General features: G+C 40.5%; 2 protein-coding genes across 2 annotated transcripts in view; both read right to left on the reverse strand.

Moving 5' to 3' along the window:
• nedd4a (NEDD4 E3 ubiquitin protein ligase a) overlaps positions 1-22,954 on the reverse strand; it is a 242,825-nt gene that overhangs the window by 119,813 nt on the left and 100,058 nt on the right. Inside the window, exon 5 of the mRNA XM_063065708.1 lies at positions 19,782-19,835. Coding sequence (XP_062921778.1) covers positions 19,782-19,835 — 54 coding nt within the window. The remainder of the gene's footprint in view (positions 1-19,781; positions 19,836-22,954) is intronic.
• On the reverse strand, positions 14,847-17,865 carry LOC134355598 (E3 ubiquitin-protein ligase NEDD4-like). Its single transcript, XM_063065710.1, has one exon. The coding sequence runs from the start codon at positions 16,529-16,531 to the stop codon at positions 15,254-15,256; it is 1,278 nt and encodes a 425-aa protein (XP_062921780.1). The 5' UTR covers positions 16,532-17,865; the 3' UTR covers positions 14,847-15,253.

The raw sequence follows: 22,954 nt of genomic DNA on the forward strand, positions 1-22,954 counted from the left end.
TTTTTATTCTTTCTTACTTCTCTTCTACTATTGATATATTTGAATATCTGTGCACTTGTGATGCTATTGTAACGCTGTAACTTCCTTTGGGATCAATAAAGTATCTTTCTATCTTCTGCATCACTGATTTTGAATGCCATAGATCTAACAGATTACGAATCCTCCGGTTCATCCATGAGTTGCATATGCCTGGTTTGTTCTTGCAGGTACACAGGCATCCACACTTCACACCATGTCACTCTTTACGGAAGGACCGAGTTCGTGCAGCTGCTCTCTTCGTATACTGGCAGAAGGATGTTTTCAAAATCCTGAGATTTATGTGATTATTGGACTGTTCTTTATATTGGCCACCTTCAGTTTTTTGGCATTTTCTTTCTTGTGGCCAATCGGTGGGTGGGTGATCGGTTAGTTTATTGTGTGTGGGGGTTTTGATGCTGCTGTCACTGTTCTTAGTTGCGAGGGGGTCAAGGATTGTTATCGTTACTGTCTTATTTCTGTGGTGGAGGGGCTGGGGATTTGTTGCTATTGTCACTTTTTTATCCTGTGGGGGATTTTGGAGTTTGCAAGTTTTGTTTGTTTTTCCTTTTCATGCCTGTTGGGTGGGGGAGTTGATGTCTTTTCTTTCATCAACTCCTATCGTCTTTCTGTATTTCATGGCTATCTGGAGATGACAAATACCAGTACTGTATTATACATACATACTTCCACAACAAAATGAACCTTTGAACACAGGTCTTAATGAAGTCAGTGACAACTGAGAAATACTCATTCAGATTCAAAGATCCTGAAGAAGGGTCTTGGCCCGAAATGTCAACTGTTTATTCTTTTCCATAGATGCTGCCTGACCTGCTGAGATCCTCCAGTGTGTGTGTGTTGCTTTGAATTCCTGAATATTGTCCCGTCCAGTGACTTAAAGCAGTCCTGTAAATGCTCCTAAGGCATCCCTTGACCACATCTCTTGACGCTCAGCACTAGTGCTGAGGTCCTCAGTCTCTGCCCATACACAGGTATTGCCAGGTGATCAGACATTCCAACACGCAGGCATGGGATGGCACGGTAAGTGATGGTGGTGCAACAGTGATCAAGTGCATTGGCTCCTCTAGTTCCACAGACAATATGTTGATGGTAGTTGGTCAGAGGTTTCTTCAAGGTTAATGACTGGGAAGGCATCACGGTGTAGCTGTTTCATGACTGCTGATCAGTGCTCAGCTCCTCCAGTGTCTGCCTGACATTGGCTAGGGGTGGAACATGCACTGCTATCAGGATGACAGTGGAAAACCCCCTTGGCAAATAAAATTATTGACACTTGACCACTAGAGCAGGACTGAGAGAGAACTGCCACGTCTGTGCACCATGGTGAGCTCATCATGAACCATACTCTGCCTCCTCTACCTTTAAAAGACTAGCTGTGTTGTCTTTGTGATGGATGATGAATACCTTGGACTGCAGCACTGAGTTTGAAATGGTGGGGGTGAGCCATGTTTCCATTAAGTTCAGTGCACAGCAGTCTCTGATGTCCCTCTGGTACAGCAATCTTGCTTTGAGGTCTTCAATTTCATTTTCCAGAGACTGTACATTCAGCAGCAGGATAATAGGGAGTGGGGGGGGGGGGAAATCAAAGGGTTCTGCTCTTCAATCTTAACTGCAGCCCAGCATGCATTCCTCCCTTCCCTTTCCTTAAAGGGAAACTGCACTCGTGACCAGAATCTGCAATTTTCATGGTTGATAGATTCTTTTAAACATCTTAAAGCATTGCTGTTTACTGAAGCCATGCAATCATGGAAATATAGGGAATTAGGGGGCTAAAGGCGCAGTCTTGTGGGTCAACAGTGTGGAGAATAATTGTGGCAAAGGAGCAGACAGATGTGTTATGACTGATCTTTTGGGTCAGCATAACATTGTGGGCCAAAGGGCCTGTACTGTGCTGTACTATTCTATGTTCTATTATAAGAATGTGAGAAATAGGAGCAGGAATTGGCCATCTGGCCTGTCAAGCCTGCTCTGCCATAACATATGTTCATGGCTGTTCTGACCATGGACTAAGCTCCACCTACCTACCTTTTCCACATAACCCTTAATCCCCCTTCTATGAAAGGTAGGTGTCTTAAGTATATTTAATGAGATAGCCTCTACTGCTTCCCTGGGAAGAGAATTCCACAGAATCACTACTCTCTGGGAAAAGCAATTTCTCCTCATCTCCATCCTACACCTGTTCCCCCAAAATCTTGAGACTATGTCCCCTAGTTCTAGTCCCTAGCTCTATGATTTTAGTATGTGAGCAATGAACACTGAGGAAAGAGTTTCCCACCTGCCAAACTAAGCACTAGGAGAACTCAAAATCCCCCTAAGAAGCAGTACCAAAAAATTCAAATCAGCTACTTCAGTGGCAGACAAGCTTGAAGAAGTAGCACATTACTGCAGTGATTTAAAGTAATTAGGTTAATATTTCACTGGATAATACAAAACATCACTGATAACAGAGCTACATGCAGTGCTACAGACTACCTGGATTTGAATTAAGAGAAATTTAGTTTCTCATACTTTGAGGATACAGACTCAAAAACAGTAGCAAGAGGCACAGAAAGCTGGAACTCCACACTACTAAAATTTTGCAAATCTGATTTGAAGTCTTTACCTGACCAAGAGAGTACATACTGAGGCATATTCGCCTTTTAAAGCAACTTGCTACGATTGCACGCCATGAATTTGTGTTAGTGTAGACTTAGAGATACAATGGCCTACTTCACACCACAGTACTTTGCCGCATTGATGCTGCGCCAATAGCTGAAAAAGGAAAATTATAACTGTTTAAGTCCTTTCTTTGTATCTTACAATTAAATCTGAAATCCTATTTATAAAAATACTCTCTCAGGCAAATTATATTTTGTGTCCATGGTTTATTTTCTTGATCTGTTAGAGAAATGAGTTAATCCCACAAGAAGCCCAAACACTCTCTTGAGACAGGATTACATGACAAGGAATGCAGTATAAATCCACCTTCAAATCCACTGTTTTTATTTTTAAACATAAAACATATGTATACTGTCTTTATTTATATTACATAATATAAATGGCAACCTACAGCAATTTGCAGTATGGAGTCTAGAGTTACTACAACACCATGATAGAGAACGGACTGGAAAGGTGTAATAAGCTGACAAGCTAAGATAGTTGTGGACAGTGGAAATTTTGGTCTAACTGCAACCAGCAAATGGAGAGAAATTTTTTCATACATTTTAGATCAAGTACTGATTATTCCCTATTCATTCAGGGGATCTAAGCATCATTGTCAGTTTAGTATTTCTGTCTGAACGGTCCACTCAGCCTACTCAAAAGAAACTGAAAAATCAGCACCATTCTTTTGAAATGGAGCAAGACTTAGGCCAGAGCCAGGAAAAAAAAACATACCAGCTTTTTACTGATTTTTAAATCCAGATTTATTTAATTAGCTGAATTTAAAATTCCCAGCGGTTGCAATGATTTAACTCAACATTCTGGGCCTCTGGATTACCAGACCAATCACATACATGTTATGCTACCTTACCCGAGAATACCTACAAACATATCAATGGGACAAACTAATACATAACTGCTACCATGATCAATGTGTTGGACTAATTAGAATGTGTATTACAGCCATATTTTCCAAAGACAAATTATAACCCACTGTTTATCAATGGTACATAGAAGTTCAGATGTAGCACAGCAGCAGATTTTTATCCCAGCCCTTAAAAAGAAAACAAATGGTTAAAACTTTGCCATCAAACTAATGAAATATGAAGGAAAAAAGATGTGCTGGCATAACCGGAATATTTACAAAAAGAATGAATTAAGTTTAAATCATTGCAAATAAAAAACAGTAGTTAATCTGAATCAAAATAATCTATTCTTTTATATTATACAGATGTTCAAATTTCTCAGTTCATTTATAATCTTTCCATACGGACAGTGAAGCAAAATTTAAAAGTATTGGATTCTGACAAGGATTAATTCACCCCAAATAGCCTTAAATGTAATAAAACAGCCAAAGATACTTGACATAAACATTCAGATGTTCTGCATGCTGGGTCAAGTTGAGGAGATTCAGGAACAAGTGACCAAGAGCTTGATCGAAGAGGTAGGTTTAAAGATGAGAAAGGTAGAGACCGGAAGAAGATTATAGAGCTTGGTCATCTGTTGTAGAATGGTGAAAAACTGCAGTGAACAAGCCTCCAAGAAAAAAGGCACATTAAGAGCAGCAAGGACTTGGAAGGGCTCGAATGTGGTGATGAATTTAATTCTAAAGATCGAATCTTCTCCAATGCAAGCAAACGAGCCCAAGGTAAGAAGTGACTGGGACCAAGTTTGAGATAAGATACAGGCAGCAGAGTTTGCAAATGAAGGGAGAACAGAGGGGAGGGCACTGGAGGAAGGCAATGTGCAGGAGTTAACAAAAGCCTGGTTAGATGCTTGTGTAAAATATGATCAATTGTTCCCTCCTACCATTTCTGATTACACTTCATGTTCTCAATAAATAAAATAGAGCACCCAGTGTACCAAAAATAACAACAGGATGCAGTGATAACCTACAAAGAACAGTGTTTCCAGTTCAAGAATTAAATACTATTGCCAATTTTAAGTGGATAAAAAAATACAATTTATGAATTTGCAACTTTCATACAAGCATGTATTTGAGACTATTTTTGCAAATTTAGCACCTTTTTCTCATCACAGATGTTTATGATGCGTACCACTGTAAACATAATAAATGTTCAAAGAAGCCTACGTTGTTCATGATTCCGTAACTGTTTTCAAAATCATGGGCTTCACTGCAATGTCATAATATCTCAGATATATCAATAGCTCAGTTTTTGAGGGGGGGGGCCTAGAAACCCTACAAGTTAGACAGTTAATTATGGATTAAGATAATATTCTCTCAGCCAGTAATGTATTATAACTGACTCTATTGGGAAACGTAGGAACAGCAGTCTCTTCCACTGATGGGGCAGGCTGCAACAAGCCATTTCTTGTGTTTACAATGGGAGACCTGGGTGGGTAGCATGGGAAGTGAGCTTGGCCTCGAAGCTCTGAATATCATCACACATGCTCCCTTTCACCCTGAGGCACCTAAGATTCAGTGAGGGTATTGCATTTTAAGTGTGCTTTGAATATTTTTCTCTATCCAGCTGGTAATCCTCATCTTTAATGCTAGGAACAGAACAGTCTGATGTTTGGGCAACCAGGGCCTCAGTACTGCAGGCACTAGCCTCAGGGAAAGTACTGATGTTCACTTATCCTTCCAGGATTTAATTGCCACCTTCTACACAGCATCAACTACAGAATCCAACAGCAAAACACTACCAAGCTGTCCCAAGTCTTCGACTGAGCTTGAATTTAAACTCTTGAGTCAGTGGCAAGTAATACTGCACAAATCATAGCACATGCAGGAAAGGAACTGCAAATTTTAGGAAGGGAGCCTAAACAGTTTTATTTTTGCATGACAAGTTCATATTATTTACTTATGTAATTTACATAGCTGGCTGATATCCATACCTTCAATTCTCGTTAAATTTTACTGGTTATTCCAACCTCTGACTCAATTTTCAAGTTCTGTTTAATTGCTAAAGATAGAATCCCAGCAGTTTACAGAACTGGAGAAGGCCATTTGCCCCATCAGGCCACTGCTGGCTAAATATGTTGCAGCATTCCATTTATTTCTAAGATTAACTCTGCCACATCCCACTTTTCACCTGGTTGCTAGTATTTCTTTTAAAATGGAAATTGTTTTCTTTGACCTGTATACTTATTGACAAGAGGGCAGTGCACATTCGATGTGATTAACTTTTCCTTACAGTTCCATAAAGCAGGAAACAAGAAGTTAAGGGAATGAATGTTAATGACCAAATCTGAAAGCAATGAATTGAAAATGGTGAATTGAACAGGTAAATTAGGTGTGATTTGGTCAGAGGAGATTCCAACTAAAGCTTTACAGGACACATGACTCTTCTTGGGGGAAAAATAAACTTTTAGAAGACTGAACAAATAACTTTAAAAAATAAGATCACCAAGAAAATACTCAAAGTATTCAGCAGGTCAGGTCCATGTATGAAAAGAGAAAGAGAATTAAAGTTTCAGGTCAAAGACACTTTCCTTTAGAGAAAAACCTAAGAGACGCATGCTTAGCCCACTACTCTACTGACTCTACACCCATGACTGTGTGGCCAGGCACAGCTCAAAATTAATTTGCCAATGACACAACTATTATTGGCAGAATTTCAGATGGTGGATGAGGAAGAGCACAGGAGCGAGATTTATCAGCTGGTTGAGTGGAGTCGCAACAACAACCTTGCACTCAACGTCAGTAAGACCAAGGAATTGATTGTAGACTTCCAAAAAGTGAAATCGAGGGAACACACATCAGTCTTCATCAAAAAATCAGCAATGAAAAGTGTGAGCAGTTTCAAGTTCCTTGTTAACATCTCTGAAGATCTATCCTGGGTCCAATATATTGATGCAATTATAAAGAAGGCACACCAGTGGCTATACTTCATTAGCAGTTTAAGGAGACTTGGTATAACACCAAAGATTCATGCAAGTTACCACAGAAGTATCATGGAGAGAATTCCAAGTGGTTTCATTACCATCTAGGATCGGAAAAGGCTGCAGAATGTTGTAAACTTAGCCAGCTTCATCATGGGCACTAGCATCGAGAACACCTTCAAAAGGTGATGCCTCAAAAAGGCAGCATCCATCATAAAGGACTCCCGTCACCCAAGACGGGCCCTCTTCTCATTGCTACCATCAGGGAGCTGGTACTTCCCTTCCACCATTAGATTTCTGAATGGACAATAAACCCACATACGCTACGTCACTACTTTTCCCTTTTCGCACTACTTATTTAATTCTAATATACATTTCATATTGTACTTCATAGTTTTCTATTATGTATCATAATGCACTGTTGCCGCAAAGCACCAAATTACAAGACATATGCTTGTGTTATTAAACTTGATTCGGATTCTGATTCAGGTCTTCTCAAAAGCCAGGCTTCAGTCATTTTCAAGTCACAGAAGATCTTTGCATGGCCGAACTGCATCAAAGAGTATCAGGTTTCTTAAGCCTGAGGTGGCAAAGATAATGTTATAATGTTAAACAATTTCTTAGCTAAGACTTTGCTGCTAATTTTATACGCAGTAATATAAAACCCACAGCAGAATGTTTTCCTACTTACACACATTGTCAAGCTTGAGAAAAAATAAAGACCATAGGACATAGGAGCAGAATTAGGCCATTTGGCCCATCAAGCCTGCTCCGCCATTTGACCATGGCTGATTCATTTTTCCTCTCAATCTCATTCCCCTGCCTTCTCTCCAAAACCTTTGACATTGTTACTATCCAGAAATATATGTCCAGTAGGCGTGTTTTCTTTACTGTATAAAGGTTCACAATAAAAAGAGCAAACAATTACAGACCAGTGAAAGGAAAAATGCCAGAGTTGATTAAGAAGGTGAAAACAAGGTATTTGAAAGTGATCAATAGGATTGGGCAGAGAGAATATGGATTTATGAAAGGGAAATGATATATGACATACCTGTGAGTTTTTTTTCAGGTTGAAAAAGGTAAGAGGGAACAAGCACACTGTCATTGAGTCTCTGTACTGAGATACAGTGGAAAACATTCTGCCTGCATACAAAGGCACATCATGCCATATACTGAGGGAATAAAAGAAAGCAGGTGCTGAATATAGTGGGCAGCCATAGGGAGAGAGCAGTGCAGCTGAACAAATAAAGTACACAGGCCACAGCAAGGTAGAATGGGAGAACGGCGAATTCATCTTTAGCATATGAGAGCTTTGTCAAGCAGGAATGAAACTGTCCTCGAGTCTGATGGTACACGCATTCAAGCTTTTCTATCATCTGCCGAACACAGGAGAGGCTAGAAGTGGTGTATTCAAACTCTGAGGGCCTTTGATATAGAGATCCACAAGTGACTGAGATACAGCTCAGAAACACTGGGAATGTTCTGACCATCAAGCTCCTATTCAGAGGTCAAACTATATTTATCATGAAAGTTATTCAATAATAACCTACATTAACCCAAATGTCTCATTATCCCCAGATTCTGCATTCACCCTCACAGCTTATTAAACTGAAGCACATGAAATTAGGGGAAATACACTGAACTATGGATTAATTTATGGTTAGAAAACAGATGAGGAGCAAACAAGCCCATTTTCAAGTTGAGAGGGTGTCACCAGCTTTCACAGTTTAAACTGGTGATTCATTGAGAAAATCAAGTGTAATATATTCAAGATTGCTGAGTGAGAAAATACAGAGTCTGCTAGAGAAAATAGTGAATGGACAAAAACATGGTTAAAAAAATAGTAAAAGCAGAATATCAGAATCAGGATCAGGTTTAATATCACCAGTATATGTTGTGAAATTTGTTGTCTTTGTGGCACTAGTATAATACTAACCCTCATAATAAAGGAAGAGAACGTGAATTAAGTAAGTAGTGCAAAAATAGAAACAAAAAAAAGTGAGGCGGTGTCCATGAGTTCAATGTCCATTCAGAAATCTCCAACGGGATCCCGCCACCAAGCACATCTTTCCGTCCCCCCACTTTCTGCTCTTCACAGAGATCCTTCCTACGCGACTGCCATTCGTAATCCCCATGATCTCCCTCCTGGCACCTATCCTTGCAAGCGGTACAGGTGCTACACCTGCCCCTATACCTCCTCCCTCACCATCATTCAGGGCCACAAACAGTTCTTCCAGGTGAGGCTACACTTTATCTGTGAGTCTGTTGTGTCCAGTGCTCCCGGTATGGCCTCCTGTATATTCGCCAAGCACCTACGCTCTGTCCACCAGAAGATGCGGGATCTTCCAGTGGCCATTCATTTTAATTCCACTTCCCATTCCCATATATCAATCCACGGCCTCCTGTTGTGATGAGGCCACACGCAGGTTGGAGGAACACCACCTTATATTCCACCTGGGTAGCCTCCGACCTGATGGCATGAACATCAATTTCTCAAACTTCTGGTAATTCCGCCCCCCCCCACCCCTCCGTCACCATTCCCCATCCCCTTTTCCGTCTCTCATCTGATCTCCTTGCCCGCCCAAACAAGAGAAAATCTGCAAATGCTGGAAATCCAAGCAACACACACAAAATATTGGAGAACTCAGCAGTTGACGTTTTTCCACAGATGCTGCCTGGCCTGCCGAGTTCCTCCAGCATTTTGTGTGTGTTGCTCCTTGCCTGCCCATCGCTTCCCTCTGGTGCTCCTCCCCCCTTTTCTTTCTTCCATGGCCTTCTGTCCTCTCCTGTCAGGCTCCCCCTTCCCCAGCCCTTTATCTCTTTCACCAATCAACTTCCCAGCTCTTCACCATCCCTCCCCAGTCAGGTTTCACCCATCACCTTCTGCTTCGCTCTCCTCTCCCCACCCCCACCTTTTAAATCTACCCCTCAACTTTTTTCTCCAGTCCTGCTGAAGGGTCTCAGCCGGAAACATCAACTGTACTCTTTTCCATAGATGCTGCCTGACCTGCTGAGTTCCTCCAGCATTTTGTGTGTGTTGCTTGGATTTCCAGCATCTGCAGATTTTCTCTTGGTTGTGATTCCATTCAGGAATCATATGGTGGAGGGGAAGAAGCTGTTCCTGAATTGTTGAGTATATGCCTTCAGTCTTCTGTACTTGTTCCCTGATGGTAGCAATGAGAACAGGGCATGACCTGGGTGATGGGGGTCCTCAGTAATGGATGCCACCTTTCTGAGGCATCGCTCCTTGAAAATGTCCTGGGCACTGTGGAGGCTAGTGCCTATGATGGAGCTGACTAAGTTTACAACTCTCTGCAGCTTACTTCAATCCTGCCCCCTCATGATACAATGATGCAGTTAGTTATAATGGCTCCACAGTACATCTGTAGGAATTTGAGACTGTCCTTGGTGACACACTAAATCTCCTCAAACTCCAAATGAAATATAGCCACTATCATGTCTTTTTTTGTAGCTGCCATGATTTGTTGGGCCCAGAATAGATCCTTAGAAATATTGACACCCAAGAATTTCAAATTGTTCACTCTTTCCACTTCTGATCCCTCTACGACGGCTGGTGTGCATTCCCTCATCTTACCCTTCCTGAAGTCCACAATCAGTTCTTTGATCTTACTGACGTTCAGTGCAAGGTTGTTGCTGCAACATCACTCAACCAGCTGATATACCTCACTCCTGTACGCCCTCTCGTCACCAGCTGGTACACCTCACTCCTTTACGCCCTCTCGTCACCAGCTGACACACCTCACTTCTGTACGCCCTCTCGTCACCAGCTGGTACACCTCACTCCTGTACGCCCTCTCGTCACCAGCTGGTACACCTCACTCCTGTACACCCTCTCGTCACCAGCTGACACACCTCACTCCTGTACGCCCTCTCGTCACCAGCTGGTACACCTCACTCCTGTACGCCCTCTCGTCACCAGCTGACACACCTCACTCCTGTACGCCCTCCCGTCACCAGCTGAAATTCTGCCAACAATAGTTGTATCATCAGCAAATTTATAGATAGCATTTGAGCTGTGTATCTAGCCACATAGTCTAGAGGTGCAGTGGGCTAAGCATGCACCCCTGAGGTGCGCCAGTGTTGATTGTCAGCAAGGTGGCAACGTTACTTCCAATCCGCACAGATTGTGGTCTTCCAGTTAGGAGGCCGAGGTTCTGGTTGCAGAAGGAGGTACAGAGGCCCAGGTTCTGGAGCTTTTTGATCAGAACTGTAGGAATGATTGTGTTAAACACTGAGCTGTAGTCAATACTCAGCATCCTGACATGCGTATTAGTGTTGTCCAGGTGATCCAAGGCCCCATGAAGAGCCAATGAGATCACATCTGCAGTAGACCTACTGTGGTGATAGGCAAATTGAGTGGGTCCAGGTTCTTGCTGAGGCAGCAGTTAGTTCTAGCCATAAGCTGCCTCTCAAAGTATTTCATCACCATTTGTTTTTAAACAAGCAATTGACAAATATTGGCGCTGAGCAGCAGCTGGATATCCCTGTATATGAGTCACTGAGAGTTGGTATAGCAAGGCATTAAGATGGTAAATAATCCAACAACTTCTTTTGCAAGAGGGTTTGAGCACATTTGTCTTACTACAATTATACAGAGCATTGGGGAAATCACATCTACACTAATTTTGAACTGATCTGGGCTTTCTTCCAAAGGAAGGACATGAATGCAGTCACACTGCCACAAATGTTCTACAAGTCGATGTCTGGGGCAACATGGACTGTTCTACAGGGAGAGATTAAGCAGACTGAGCCTATGCACTCTAGTATACAGAGGAGTGAGAAGTAATCTAATAAAACATAACAATTATTGCGGTGCTTGACAGGGGAGTTGTTTCACCTGCCCAGAGTTATCATTTCATACTATGGGTTGCCCAGTTAGGGTGGAGATGAGAAGATTTCTTCACCAGGGTCTGGTAAATCTTTGTAATTCTCCTCCTTCCCCCTCTCCCAAGAGGGCTTAGTCATTGAGTGCTTTCAGCGCAAGGATCAGTAGATTTTTGGATACCAACAGAACCAAAGGACGTGTGGTTGGTGCTGGCAAATGCTGCTGAGGAAATAATCAGCCATGATCTTATTGAATGTGCAGCAATTGCAAGGGGCCAAAGGACCAAACAATGCTTGTGTCTTTGATGTTCTTGTAACTTTGTTCACATTGCTGGTAAGTAATCAAGGACTGCAGCTTTTCTTTATTCAACAGTGGTTACCTTTTAATTATTAAATCTGATTATACTCAAAACAGCAGTGAAGAAGACAGCATTCAAAAACATTCCTTATCCACTTGGAAAAAAATGAATCACACATCATTGTCAAAAAAGAAGAAAGTTATTTTGTCCACAAATCTGTTTTACTTTTAGCGGAGCCTGAAATGTTTCCAATATTCCCAGATCTCTCTAATCATTTCATTACTCACTTGGAGTTTGATTTGCTAAAAATCAGTTTAGAAGACCAAGGCACTAATTGACGCTCTTTAAATACTAACTAGATCCTCTGGAATGAGCAATAGATTAACTTTTTAAGAAAGAAACTTCTAAACAGATTTTGTTTGTATTTTTTTTAGAATTGCTGCTACCGTATTGGTTTTGTAGATTTTGTTTTACTTATTTTCATACCGCAAAGGTGCCCAAGGGTGTGGACCGAAATTGGGCTGAGATTTTTTAACTTCATTTTGTCAATTTTATTTTCATACCCTCTTTCTGCATTAAAACATCTAAAACAGATAAAGGAATTAAAGACCCAAAAAAGTGTTTGTTGTCCTGCGCATGTATTTTACCCCAGGCTACAAAATAACAATTTACAAGAATGATGCATTTAGTTGTTCATTAATGTTGCTTACCCTGAACAAAAACTGGAACATCGCATCATGTACTGGTGCTGAAAATGCAGAAAAACTGTTGCTATTGGAGATTACAATTTATATTCTGCACCAATGGTGATCTATAATACACCATTTTTTGTTAAAGCCATTTATTACCAGGACCTTAAATCTAATCTACTAAACTCCTCTATCCCACCTGCAGACAGAAAGTAATAAGATCGTGCATAGAAAAACTGAATCTTTAAGCAACACTCATCACCAAAGGATTGAATAGGCCAGAAGATGAGCACACATGCTTAAAGGGCAAGGCTTACCATGTCAAAGTGAAGCTCAGTGAAGGGCTATGAGAAATCCAAAACGTTAAAAAAAAATGAGAATTCACACTAGAAAAACCTGAACAAACAGCCATCTTATCACACTATTTCTGATAGGTTGAATACACCTGAAGCAATCTGTAATGTACATGATGGGCTGTAAACTTAGGTGGCTCCGGAAACACAGAGACCCAAAAGGATGCTCAGCAATCTATTCTTTGCTCTTCCTTTGAGATGGAATGCCATCAGTGGCCAGAACTCTGGGGCTCTATAGTAATAATAACCCAAAGACAATGCCAGGTATTGCCCTTTCTCAGCTCTGTCACCCTTCACACCAAATTTTAATCTGGCCTATTTATACAAAGCCTACACAAGAGTATTGTAGATCAGTTGCAGGCATATCTTATAAACAGAAATCTAATGTCGGCCAACAGCCAATGAAGTGAGGAAACACCTAATGGAGAAACTGCAGAAAGCTACTAAATGTGCTTTGCACAATGCAACAGGACAACCACATCTTCATTACATGGACCTTCAAACAAAAGGAAATTCCTGTGATCAACACTCAAATGTTAACAAAAGCGAAAAAGCAACAGTTGAAAATATTTTGCTGATACTGGATAAATTTCCCAAAGATCCAGAATATGACCCAAGAGCATGGTAGAAGAAGATGACAAAGAAACCTTTTTTTTTGCCTTGGGTGTGAATATCTTGAAGGCCATTTGTCATGGAGGCTTTCCTGCATACTAATGACAATATAGAATTATCTGCAGAGTTTGAAGGATTAAAGTTACACTGCCAATCTTCAAAAAGCTTTATCTTCGAAATTTAAAAAATTAACCATGTTGCAAATCTCTTCAGAATTTTATCATTTTCTGTTACTGTTTTAGAAGTGTTACTGGATATCCATAGTAATTAGAGTGTCTCAATGTAATAACCTGTCACAAAACAGTAGTCAAACCTTTCTGCCTGGATTTGAAAAATAGCCTTTAACAAGCTGTTAATTATAGACAGCAGGTCATCTGATAGTTTGTTGCTGAAATCTATTGCCCAAGTGATAGAGCAGTGTGTGGACTTTTTACGTCTGTAAGCACAACAGAACTCTACCATGGTGCTGATCCAATTTCATGGCTGCTCTGTACAGATGGCTGACAGTGACCACCGCTACTCCAATATCAAGTTGTTATATTTGAACTCAGACCTTCCATATAAGTGTGCTAGGCCAGACTATCTGGAGTCTGAGAAATATTCTGGCAGCAATATTTTTAAATCAGGTCTACGCTCTACTATATTTAGCAAATCTAATATTGATCCAGTTTATAAAACAAAGGGATAACCTAACTGTCTATTTATTTTAAAAACCCTAATAATCTCTTCAATGCAAAGCCAACACATACAGATTTGATTCAGGAGGATAAATTTATGTTCAACTTAATAAGTGAAATAGAAAAGATGAAATATATTCTGGGTTTTAAAAAAGATACAATCTAGAAATAAAGGTCTGTTTATCCAAACAGGCACAAGTCCACAGCTAATTAAAGATTGTATGTTAGGAGGAGGGAACCAAGTTGCTCAATGGGAAATCATTAATATATGGTACTAAGATTAACTAAACTACAAGTAGAAATATTTTAAATAGTAGGAAGTGGATTTTCATATCCAAATTTAACTTGCAAGACACATCTTTACTACCTAACACTTACTTACTCAAAGGAAAAAAGGTATTTAAAATTTGTGAAAGAGCAGATTGTTCAGAGAACATCAATGATGCAAATTCAAAGACTGCAATATGATGTTCTTTGTCAAGCATAACGAGATGTTTACAATGCTGGATTAAGACAGCAGCATTAGTTGCGAGTTCATGATAAGCTGTTCTGTCAAAAGGCTTTCACATATGCTGTTCTGCAAGTGCCAAAGCCAGAGTATTTTTAATTTGCTTGTGCTTTTCTGGATAAATAACAGTTTCTTCTTCTAGGATGAAGCTTATCAGCAGAAAACAGAATTCTGACTGATTGTAGACATTTAGTAGCAATTTATTTTGTGGTTAATTAATAGTGCAGAACATTAATTTACAGTTCACTTCACACATTTAATTTAAATTAATTTCCTAACAGGGAGATCCATTAAAATCTTTCCTCGAGAACTCAAATAATTGATTAATTATCAGCGTAACAATTGGCCTAAAGACTATTTTAAATTAGAATATCTATACAATGGACAATGTGCTTTGACAATTCTTTTAACATCCATACAGTCTACGTCAACAAATATAACCAGAATACTGACACCATTACAACAAATCAATACAAGACTAGAGTCTATCATCATTATGATAAATGTTAATATTATTGAACTAAATAGTTTGATGATTTTAATTTCAGAACCACCTACATTTGCCACTCTCCACAAACAGCTCAAAATAATACAAATAAACACTACCCACATAATGATATGAAAAGTAGTAAGAAAAACAGAATACTTTTCTTCTATTTTAAAATTTGTCTTTGAGACACATTTACATACTCTAGCATAACCTGCACTTTTGTAAGCCTGACATTATAATTTCTTTGACCAACTTATTGAATTAGCTTACCTTATACTCTTGTCCCCAAACATTTGCATTGGGTTCCTTGTTGCAGCTTCCAGTTATTTTCTCCTCTGAAACAAAGATTTTGTGTTCTGGTCTCGGGGCTACATGGATTTGTAGTTGAGGGTTCACAACTTTTGAACAGTAATGTCTCAGTCTCAAGTGATTACTAGAGACCATCTGGCAGGGAACCTCAAGTGAGTGGCTTCTTTGAAAGATGGGGCGTCTGCTTTGTCCATGTACATTTTCCCCCTCGATAACTCCATTATCATTTATTTGGCACTCCGAGTGTTTGAATGAAGGCAAACATACTGACGTGCTCCTTATTAATTTGATATCTTGATATCGTGTACACCCAGTATTTAAAGAGCTCTGTTTAAATTCCTTTACAAATGATTCATGGTATATCTGTCCTTCCTTGGTCTCTGTTCCCAATACAAGAGCTTTTTGGCAATTCAAATGCAGAATGTGATTCAAAGGTCTGTGCAGTTTCTTCACTTTTCCCTGGCACTCAGAATCTTCTTCACCACAATCTAGTGCTCGACTTTTACCAGACTGATGCCCGTTGCAGTAAAGTGGTTTAATGTCTCTAACTTCACTAGAATAGGTTGGATTCGACAGTCGCAGCCCATTAACTGCTGTTGCAACACAACAGGTACTTGCTTCTTTGGATTTTGAAACAATCCGATCTTCACTTTGAATTGGTTCTTGGGAGCAAGGAAGAAATCTACTTAGTGTGGAATTGCCACTTCGACCTGCAAAAGGATCTGGGCTGGTCAGTGTGGCTGGAGGAGTGTTGCAAGGACTCTGAGGAAATATCACCAGTGATGAGCAGCGCCTCAGTGGCACCTTTGATTTCCTCAACTTTGCTGATGTTTTGGCAGGCACCACCGTATGATCTAAGAGTTGTTGGTGAAAAGGTATATTGGTGCTACACAAAGCGCGTTCACAGCTGACACTGTTACCAGACTCACCGTGCCTACTCGACTGTTTGGACTGTAGTGATATCTGCAAAGTGGAACTCTTTCTGCGCAGTTGATCATTATTACTAACCTGCGGTATGAACAATGAAGAGCTACGTTGCAGTATGCATTCAGCCTGTGATACTGTTGGCATCACTACAGGCTCAGGCGTAGTCAATTGATTAACATTCTTTCTTGATAGAGTCTCAACTGTCATACAAATGTTACTCTCCAAGCTCTCCCCCGAAGCTTCAGACAGTGGGTCCGTGTTGCTCCTCCTGGTCGCAAAATGCAATCGCAAGTGGCGGGCCATTTTTTTAAAAATATAAAACAAATGTGGTCCTAGTTTGGAATGGATCCGAGCTGGTTAAAATCTCATAGTTTGCAGGAAAAGCTGAAGGCGAACATAGCAAGCACCACAACTTGGGATACAGTCACCATCAGTAGCTGTAGATAGGCAGAAATAGCTGATGTGACAAGCAGCATTCCAATCATTATTGAACCATAACTAGTAAGCCCAGGAAGTTAGAAATATAAAACAACAAAATCCTTGATCGTAGGAATACCTCCAAGAAGTCTGAAAATCCATGAATGTCTGCAAAGTGCAAGGAATAAAGGCACAGTCCTTTCCACAGCGCTGAAAATTCAGCAACCTTTACAAGGAGCTCAGCTGCTGCAGAGTTTGAATTCCAGCCAACCTTGCTTCAATTAAACTTCCTTGACTTGCATGAATGACTGAATCTGACCCAAAATAAACAATCTTCTTGCATGTCTGTCTCACATATTATATCTCATCCTCACCAAGCAGGGCAAGAATGTGGCACCACTCTAGACACTGTAGCTTTTACTGTTTCCCTTGCACTGAACCAACATCATATTTTTACCCCATAGTATTGCATTACAGGAAATTTCAGAGCGACATCCAGTACACTTCAGTACTGAAGGGGTTTCTGAGCACTACCACAATATTAAACTGCAGGGATATGGTAAATACACTGGAAACCTCTACTAACAACTGCGAGAGACTCCATAGCTATGCATTAATAGTTGAACACAATCTGCTTTTGTCAGTTCTTCAATGCAAGAATTGGCTCGTGATAGATATTAGACTCACATTTTCAGTTCTGTTAAAGCAGGACACATTGAAACCCAATCATCAAGAATAGATATGATTTTAAGTAAATCTTGTCAGGAAAAAAAACAAAAACAGAACTATTATTAGAATCCCTCTGGAGTGAAATGCTGCTGATAGTGGACTGCGAGTACTTTTCAAGCCTGTTCAGTGCAGCTAACTATGAAAAACCTTTCTCTTCACACACAGAAATGCCACATCCTGACATTTGAAACTCATGGCTGTGCCAAAAGAACTACATTCTTTTCTTCCTGTAGCTTTCTGATCAGCTGCAGAGATTTGAAAGCACTGAATAAGTAATTTATTTTTATGTAGAAGCATTTTTCAAATGCTCTGCCCTGCATGTAATAATCATGAAAAATAAGAACAATTATAACCCCAGAAATTATTCCTTTGGCACATATTCTTTATATGAACACTTCAGGCGAAGACCACAAATAGTTTGCAATAGGAAGGTAAAGCACAATTCTAAGATCAAAGTTTTACAAGAAAAAAAATACTGAGTAAGAACGTTACCTTGGGTTTAATGCGTGCAATTAGAATATAAATTTAGACACTTTCCATAATACCTTATTAACAGTATTCCAAAGCCCATAAGTTGCTATACAAAATAATAGTTTATTCAGCAAAGTTATCGAAATAAAATGTCAAACTTTTTTCAAAAAACAAAAACAAAGTGTTTGGTAATTCTATAATGACTATCCGAATATCCTTTGGGGATAAAAGTGGCTACACAAAGGAAAATGTGCTGCTTATAATCAAGCTGTAACAACTACACCATTTTAAACAGATGCCTTTTTATAAAGGTTTTCTACTACTGCACAGAAGTAGAACAGCCTGAATTGCAAATAAAAGTAAAAGTGGTCCTGTGAGCTTTTTATTTTGTACTCAGTCAGAAGGCACCAGCCTGACTGAATACAGCATGTGCTGCAGACAGAGGTTATTTCTTTAAAGGAAGGAATACTTGCTTAAATACTATTTTTTAATAGAAATATTCTGGCTGCAAAAAATACAGATGTTTGGAAAGAGCAAAACCTTCCCTAGAAAAGGACCTACAAATCCAGAATCGTCTCAGGTTTATTTTCCTGGAATTCTAGCCAGCCAAGCAGACTCAAATTTCTACGACAGACTAGCACAATTCTCTGATCATCAGACTGACAGAAAATATGAACAGCCTTCACTGTTTTTCTGTATTGCTTAACATTGCATTGTCCACGGCAAGGCATGCTTTTTTAAAAATGCCAACATGATTATTCATTAATATCCTTATTTAAGTACCAATTGCTAAAATTAAAAGTGATTCAAATGGAACAGCACTCCTACGATTATTGTCACCATTTTGAGAACTGACAGCTGAACAACTGCTTTGAAAGCAACAGAAATCCTAGATATAGGCAATTTTCAATTTCTAACAAGTTCATAGACAATGATGAGCATAAAACTCACATAAATTCAACATTGATAGTTGAATAATCAATGAGAATGTCTCAATTGTGATGTAGTTCCAAACCGAGTAAAGGAAAATAGATCTAATATTTCATTTATTAAAAAAAACTGGAGTTCAAGTCACCCAGTCCAATTAGCATCTCACTCAGCTAGCACAGGTGAAGATCTTCAGCATACTTTCGACCTGAGCAGGTAACCAGCACAGGAACACTGACTGAAACTTAAACTATATAATGGGTTAGCATTGCCTTTATCACTAATCAAAGGTATTTAACTGTAAAAATAGAAAGTGCTGGAAACACTTAGTAGACCGAGGACACCTCTGGAAAGAGAAATGGAATGAATATTTCATTAGAACTGAGCTATTGAGTGTTTCCAGCATTTTTAGTTCATGTTCAGCAACAACAGAGAACTGGAGAACCATCTTCTCTATAGCAAACCTACTGCTATGAGACAACGCAGGACTGACAATGTTCCACTCCATTTTAAAGCAAACTACCATTATGGCTTATACTCATAGTAAGTAGACACCATAGCAAACTTTCGTATTTGACTCAAGCCTGAAAAGAAACCTTTTATTGCTTCTTTTTCCAAACATTTCATGTAAAAGTGAAACAAGATTTTCTTCAGACATGAACTGCATTGGAACTGGTTTATTATTGTCACATGTACCAAGATACAGTGAAAAGCTTGTCTTGCAAAATGTTTATACAGATGAAATCATTACACAGTGCATTGAGCTCGAATAAGGTTAAACAATAACAATGCATAATGAAGTATAAAATCAACCAAAACAGAGCAGTACAGATAAACAATGAAGTGCAAGATCATAACAAGGTAGAAACCAAGCGTCCATCTTATCGTACAAGAGATCCATTCAAGGCAACATTGAAAATGAAAGCCGGTTTTATCTACATTACATATGGCAACATTTATGTTACTGTGGAGCAATTATTCCTGGTCGATACGGATTGTAAGAACTCACCAAGCGGTTTTCATCAAACACTTCAAAGAGAATCCGATGCTGTCTTGGCTGAACCTAGCAAATGGTACAAGTATAAAAATAATACACTCATTAAAAAGTACAGGAGTTTTTTTTATATAACATTGTCTGCCCAAATGACAATATAAAATAAACACGATGGCTTCTCAGGTTTTGCTACTCAAAACGGCATTCATGCGCTTTCTCTATTGTTCAGAAAACATGCAAAGTATATACAGCAAAAAGAGTGCTTTACCCCCCAGTAACCACCAACACAGCCCACCAGGCACCCCCGTCCCACATGGAGGGAAGTCTGCAGATCTGACATTGGCCTGGTCAGTCACTGCAGAACTTACAGCATTGAGCAGTCACCTCAATCACAAGGGGATATGAAGCAGAAGGTGGCAACAAGGACCTTCTCAATTTCTGCCTCATGCCAAACTACTGCAATATCATGAGAACACTGCTAAAAATACTTCATCTATTCTTCAGAAAGTAGAAGGCTCAATAAATTATATTATTACAAGGCATTTTCAGTAACTAATTGATTTAAAGCAAAGCAACAGTAACACCAATAAGAAAACAATTATCTTCAACCACATCAGATATAATGTGCTCTTGACATCATTCTCAGAAAGGTTGAAGATGACAACAGATTCATAAAATCATTCCAGAAGTATCGAACACTTAAGCAATTAAAGATGAAAGGAACTGCAATTGTACTTGACTATTGGTAGTCTTAACAAACTCTTCTCAAATTGTCAGTCATAACTTTTAACTGGAAATCTGTTCTTCAAGCTTCCATGTACTCTTCCCCAAAATACAGACTTCCTTGTAATTAACTTTGCAGTTACGTTGGCACCAAAAATGTGTGGCAACACTTATAGGCTTTTATTTTTAATGTTGCCTCGAATGGACCCCAGCACATCTTCAAATTGCGTTGGTTGTTAATGCAAACGACATATTTTACAGTATGTTTCAATGCACATCTGTAGTAAGTGTCCATCTTACCTATTCATAGAAAGCCGCTCCCCCATGCTTACTAGGGATTGGCCCGTTTAAGGCGCACTGCAGACCCCCACTGACTGCTGTTTGATACCTGCACCAGCTGATGACATTGCGGCACAGGTAGAGTATAAATCTAGTGTGCTGAAAACACCTGGTCTCTTTTACTCTCTGGGCACTGTGGACCAGGTGCCATGGAAACAGCGGAAGTGTGCTGCAGTAAGAAGGCGCCTGGGCACACACTTCACTAAGTGTTTGCAACTGAAACCTGAATGGTTTACTGAACACTTAGTGGTTGTCTTGTTCTATAAATAAATGGGTAACTTACTCGTAGTGAGTGTCTTTTATCCCCACTCACTGAACCCGCGAACCTGATTTCACACAATTGGTGCTGTGAGCAAGATTCGGTGATTGAACAGAAGATTAATGTGTAAAAGGAAATATAAGAGGGGGAACCCCTATGTGAGAAGTGCTGAGTTTCGGGGTGGACCGACAACAGTGCAGGATTTGGAAGCTTAGCAATCTACTGGCGGGCCACAGGATGCTAGTAGACTGGTCAGACAAGCTAGACTCCCATGGGAGAAAAATGGGACACCATATTGTGTCTACATTTAATGAGGTAGGGTTTCCTGAGAGAAAGGGAAGCCAGAGGGATGCTTTCTGGTTGCCTGGCAGCCACAGCAAAGGAGAAGTACAAGACAATCTCACAGAAGAAGAAAGAGATATACAACTTGAGAAACCAAGTGGAACTGTGATATCAGCATGGTTTCATCATGGGGGAGGCTGCCCAGTCAGCTTAGACTCAGGCTAGAGAGTTAGAGGATGGGAGTACAGAGATGGCCTGTTGGCTAGTAAAAGTGCAGCAGTTAGAAGGTGCCCACAGGGATAACTGGCAACTGGAAGCCGTTAAAGTCTAAGCCTGGATGTTGAGCGCAGGTGACCCCAGCATTGATGGGGTGATGGAGACAATTGGTTAGATAGTAAGGATGGGGAAGAGAGTTTAGAAGAGAGCCTGGGGGTTCCCCCTCCAACTGAGTGCATTTCCCCCTATGCAGCCATGGTCACACAGTCCCAGAGCTGACAAAGCCCCCCCCCCAACCTCCATGGAACAGGAGGCTGGGGGAGAAGAGCTGCATGAGGGAGAGGGACCTGGGAAGGATTACGTAATGTATCTCACTGAAACAATTATCATCAGGCAGCTCTCTGCTAAGGAACTGGCAGATTTGGGAGACAGGTATAGGCTGAAGAAGAGGAACCTCTGCCCATGTGGTTGCTGAGGATCTGGTATGTAGGGAGGGGGTGCCAGAGTGAGTTTATCCAGCTGGGAGGTGGATGTTCATGGGGAGGGGGCACTGTTGGCCTAAAACAATGCCCTGATAACGCTGCCCACTTCCCTCAGTGGTGATGAATGGCTATGGGTATGAACGATAGCCTTGTAAGGAATGGAGCACAGGGGAAGAAGGGACCAGAACCCTTCGCCACTGGACTCTGATCACAGGGATCTATCATAACAGCGCCAACCCACTGGATAGTCATAGGTTAACTTTGACCATAGTGGGATATTAGTTAAAGCAGCAGTTTCCCACTTAAAGAGAGTGGCGCTGCCGCCATTGAGACCAGCGATTGAGGACACCGCCATCAAACTACTGTAGGGATTAGATACATGGGGAAAGGTTCTCATAAGTAGGTGCACAAATTAAACAAACAGGCTGGGGATGGATGGCCATGTGTGACCCATATGGAAAAGATTTTGGCATTGTTCACCTCGGGACACCTCGGAGTCCTGAGGGAATAGGGAAATGGGGTTCCTACTCATCTATACCACATGAAGGGTGCACTACCAGGGAAAGAGAGACAAGGAGGCCATTAAGGAAGAAGGGCCATTCTCCAAGACCTCCCCCAATTAGGGGTCCTTCTGTCCCTCAGAGGATTCCTCACATTCCACTCAGGGTTCCCTATATCCCTCAGTGGAAACTCCACTAAAGGTACTGGCACATCTTCAACAGCAGCAGTGGTTGGGCAATGGGTGATGCCTTCCACTCCACCCCTGTAGGGAGGGAGTCATTCACTCTGCACCCCCTATAATAAACAGTGAATGGTTTGAGTTAAAAAATTGTTATGTGAGGTGTGGCCACATATGAATTCAGTTGAGTGAGAGTGTGTATGCGTGT

The sequence above is a fragment of the Mobula hypostoma genome, chromosome 13 (assembly GCF_963921235.1).
Source record: "Mobula hypostoma chromosome 13, sMobHyp1.1, whole genome shotgun sequence".
In the NCBI taxonomy this organism is placed as follows: Eukaryota; Metazoa; Chordata; class Chondrichthyes; order Myliobatiformes; family Myliobatidae; genus Mobula; species Mobula hypostoma.

What these genes read in the sequence shown, in the direction of transcription:
- LOC134355598 (XM_063065710.1), bottom strand. Translation starts at nt 16,531, where the DNA reads ATGGCCCGCCACTTGCGATTGCATTTTGCGACCAGGAGGAGCAACACG.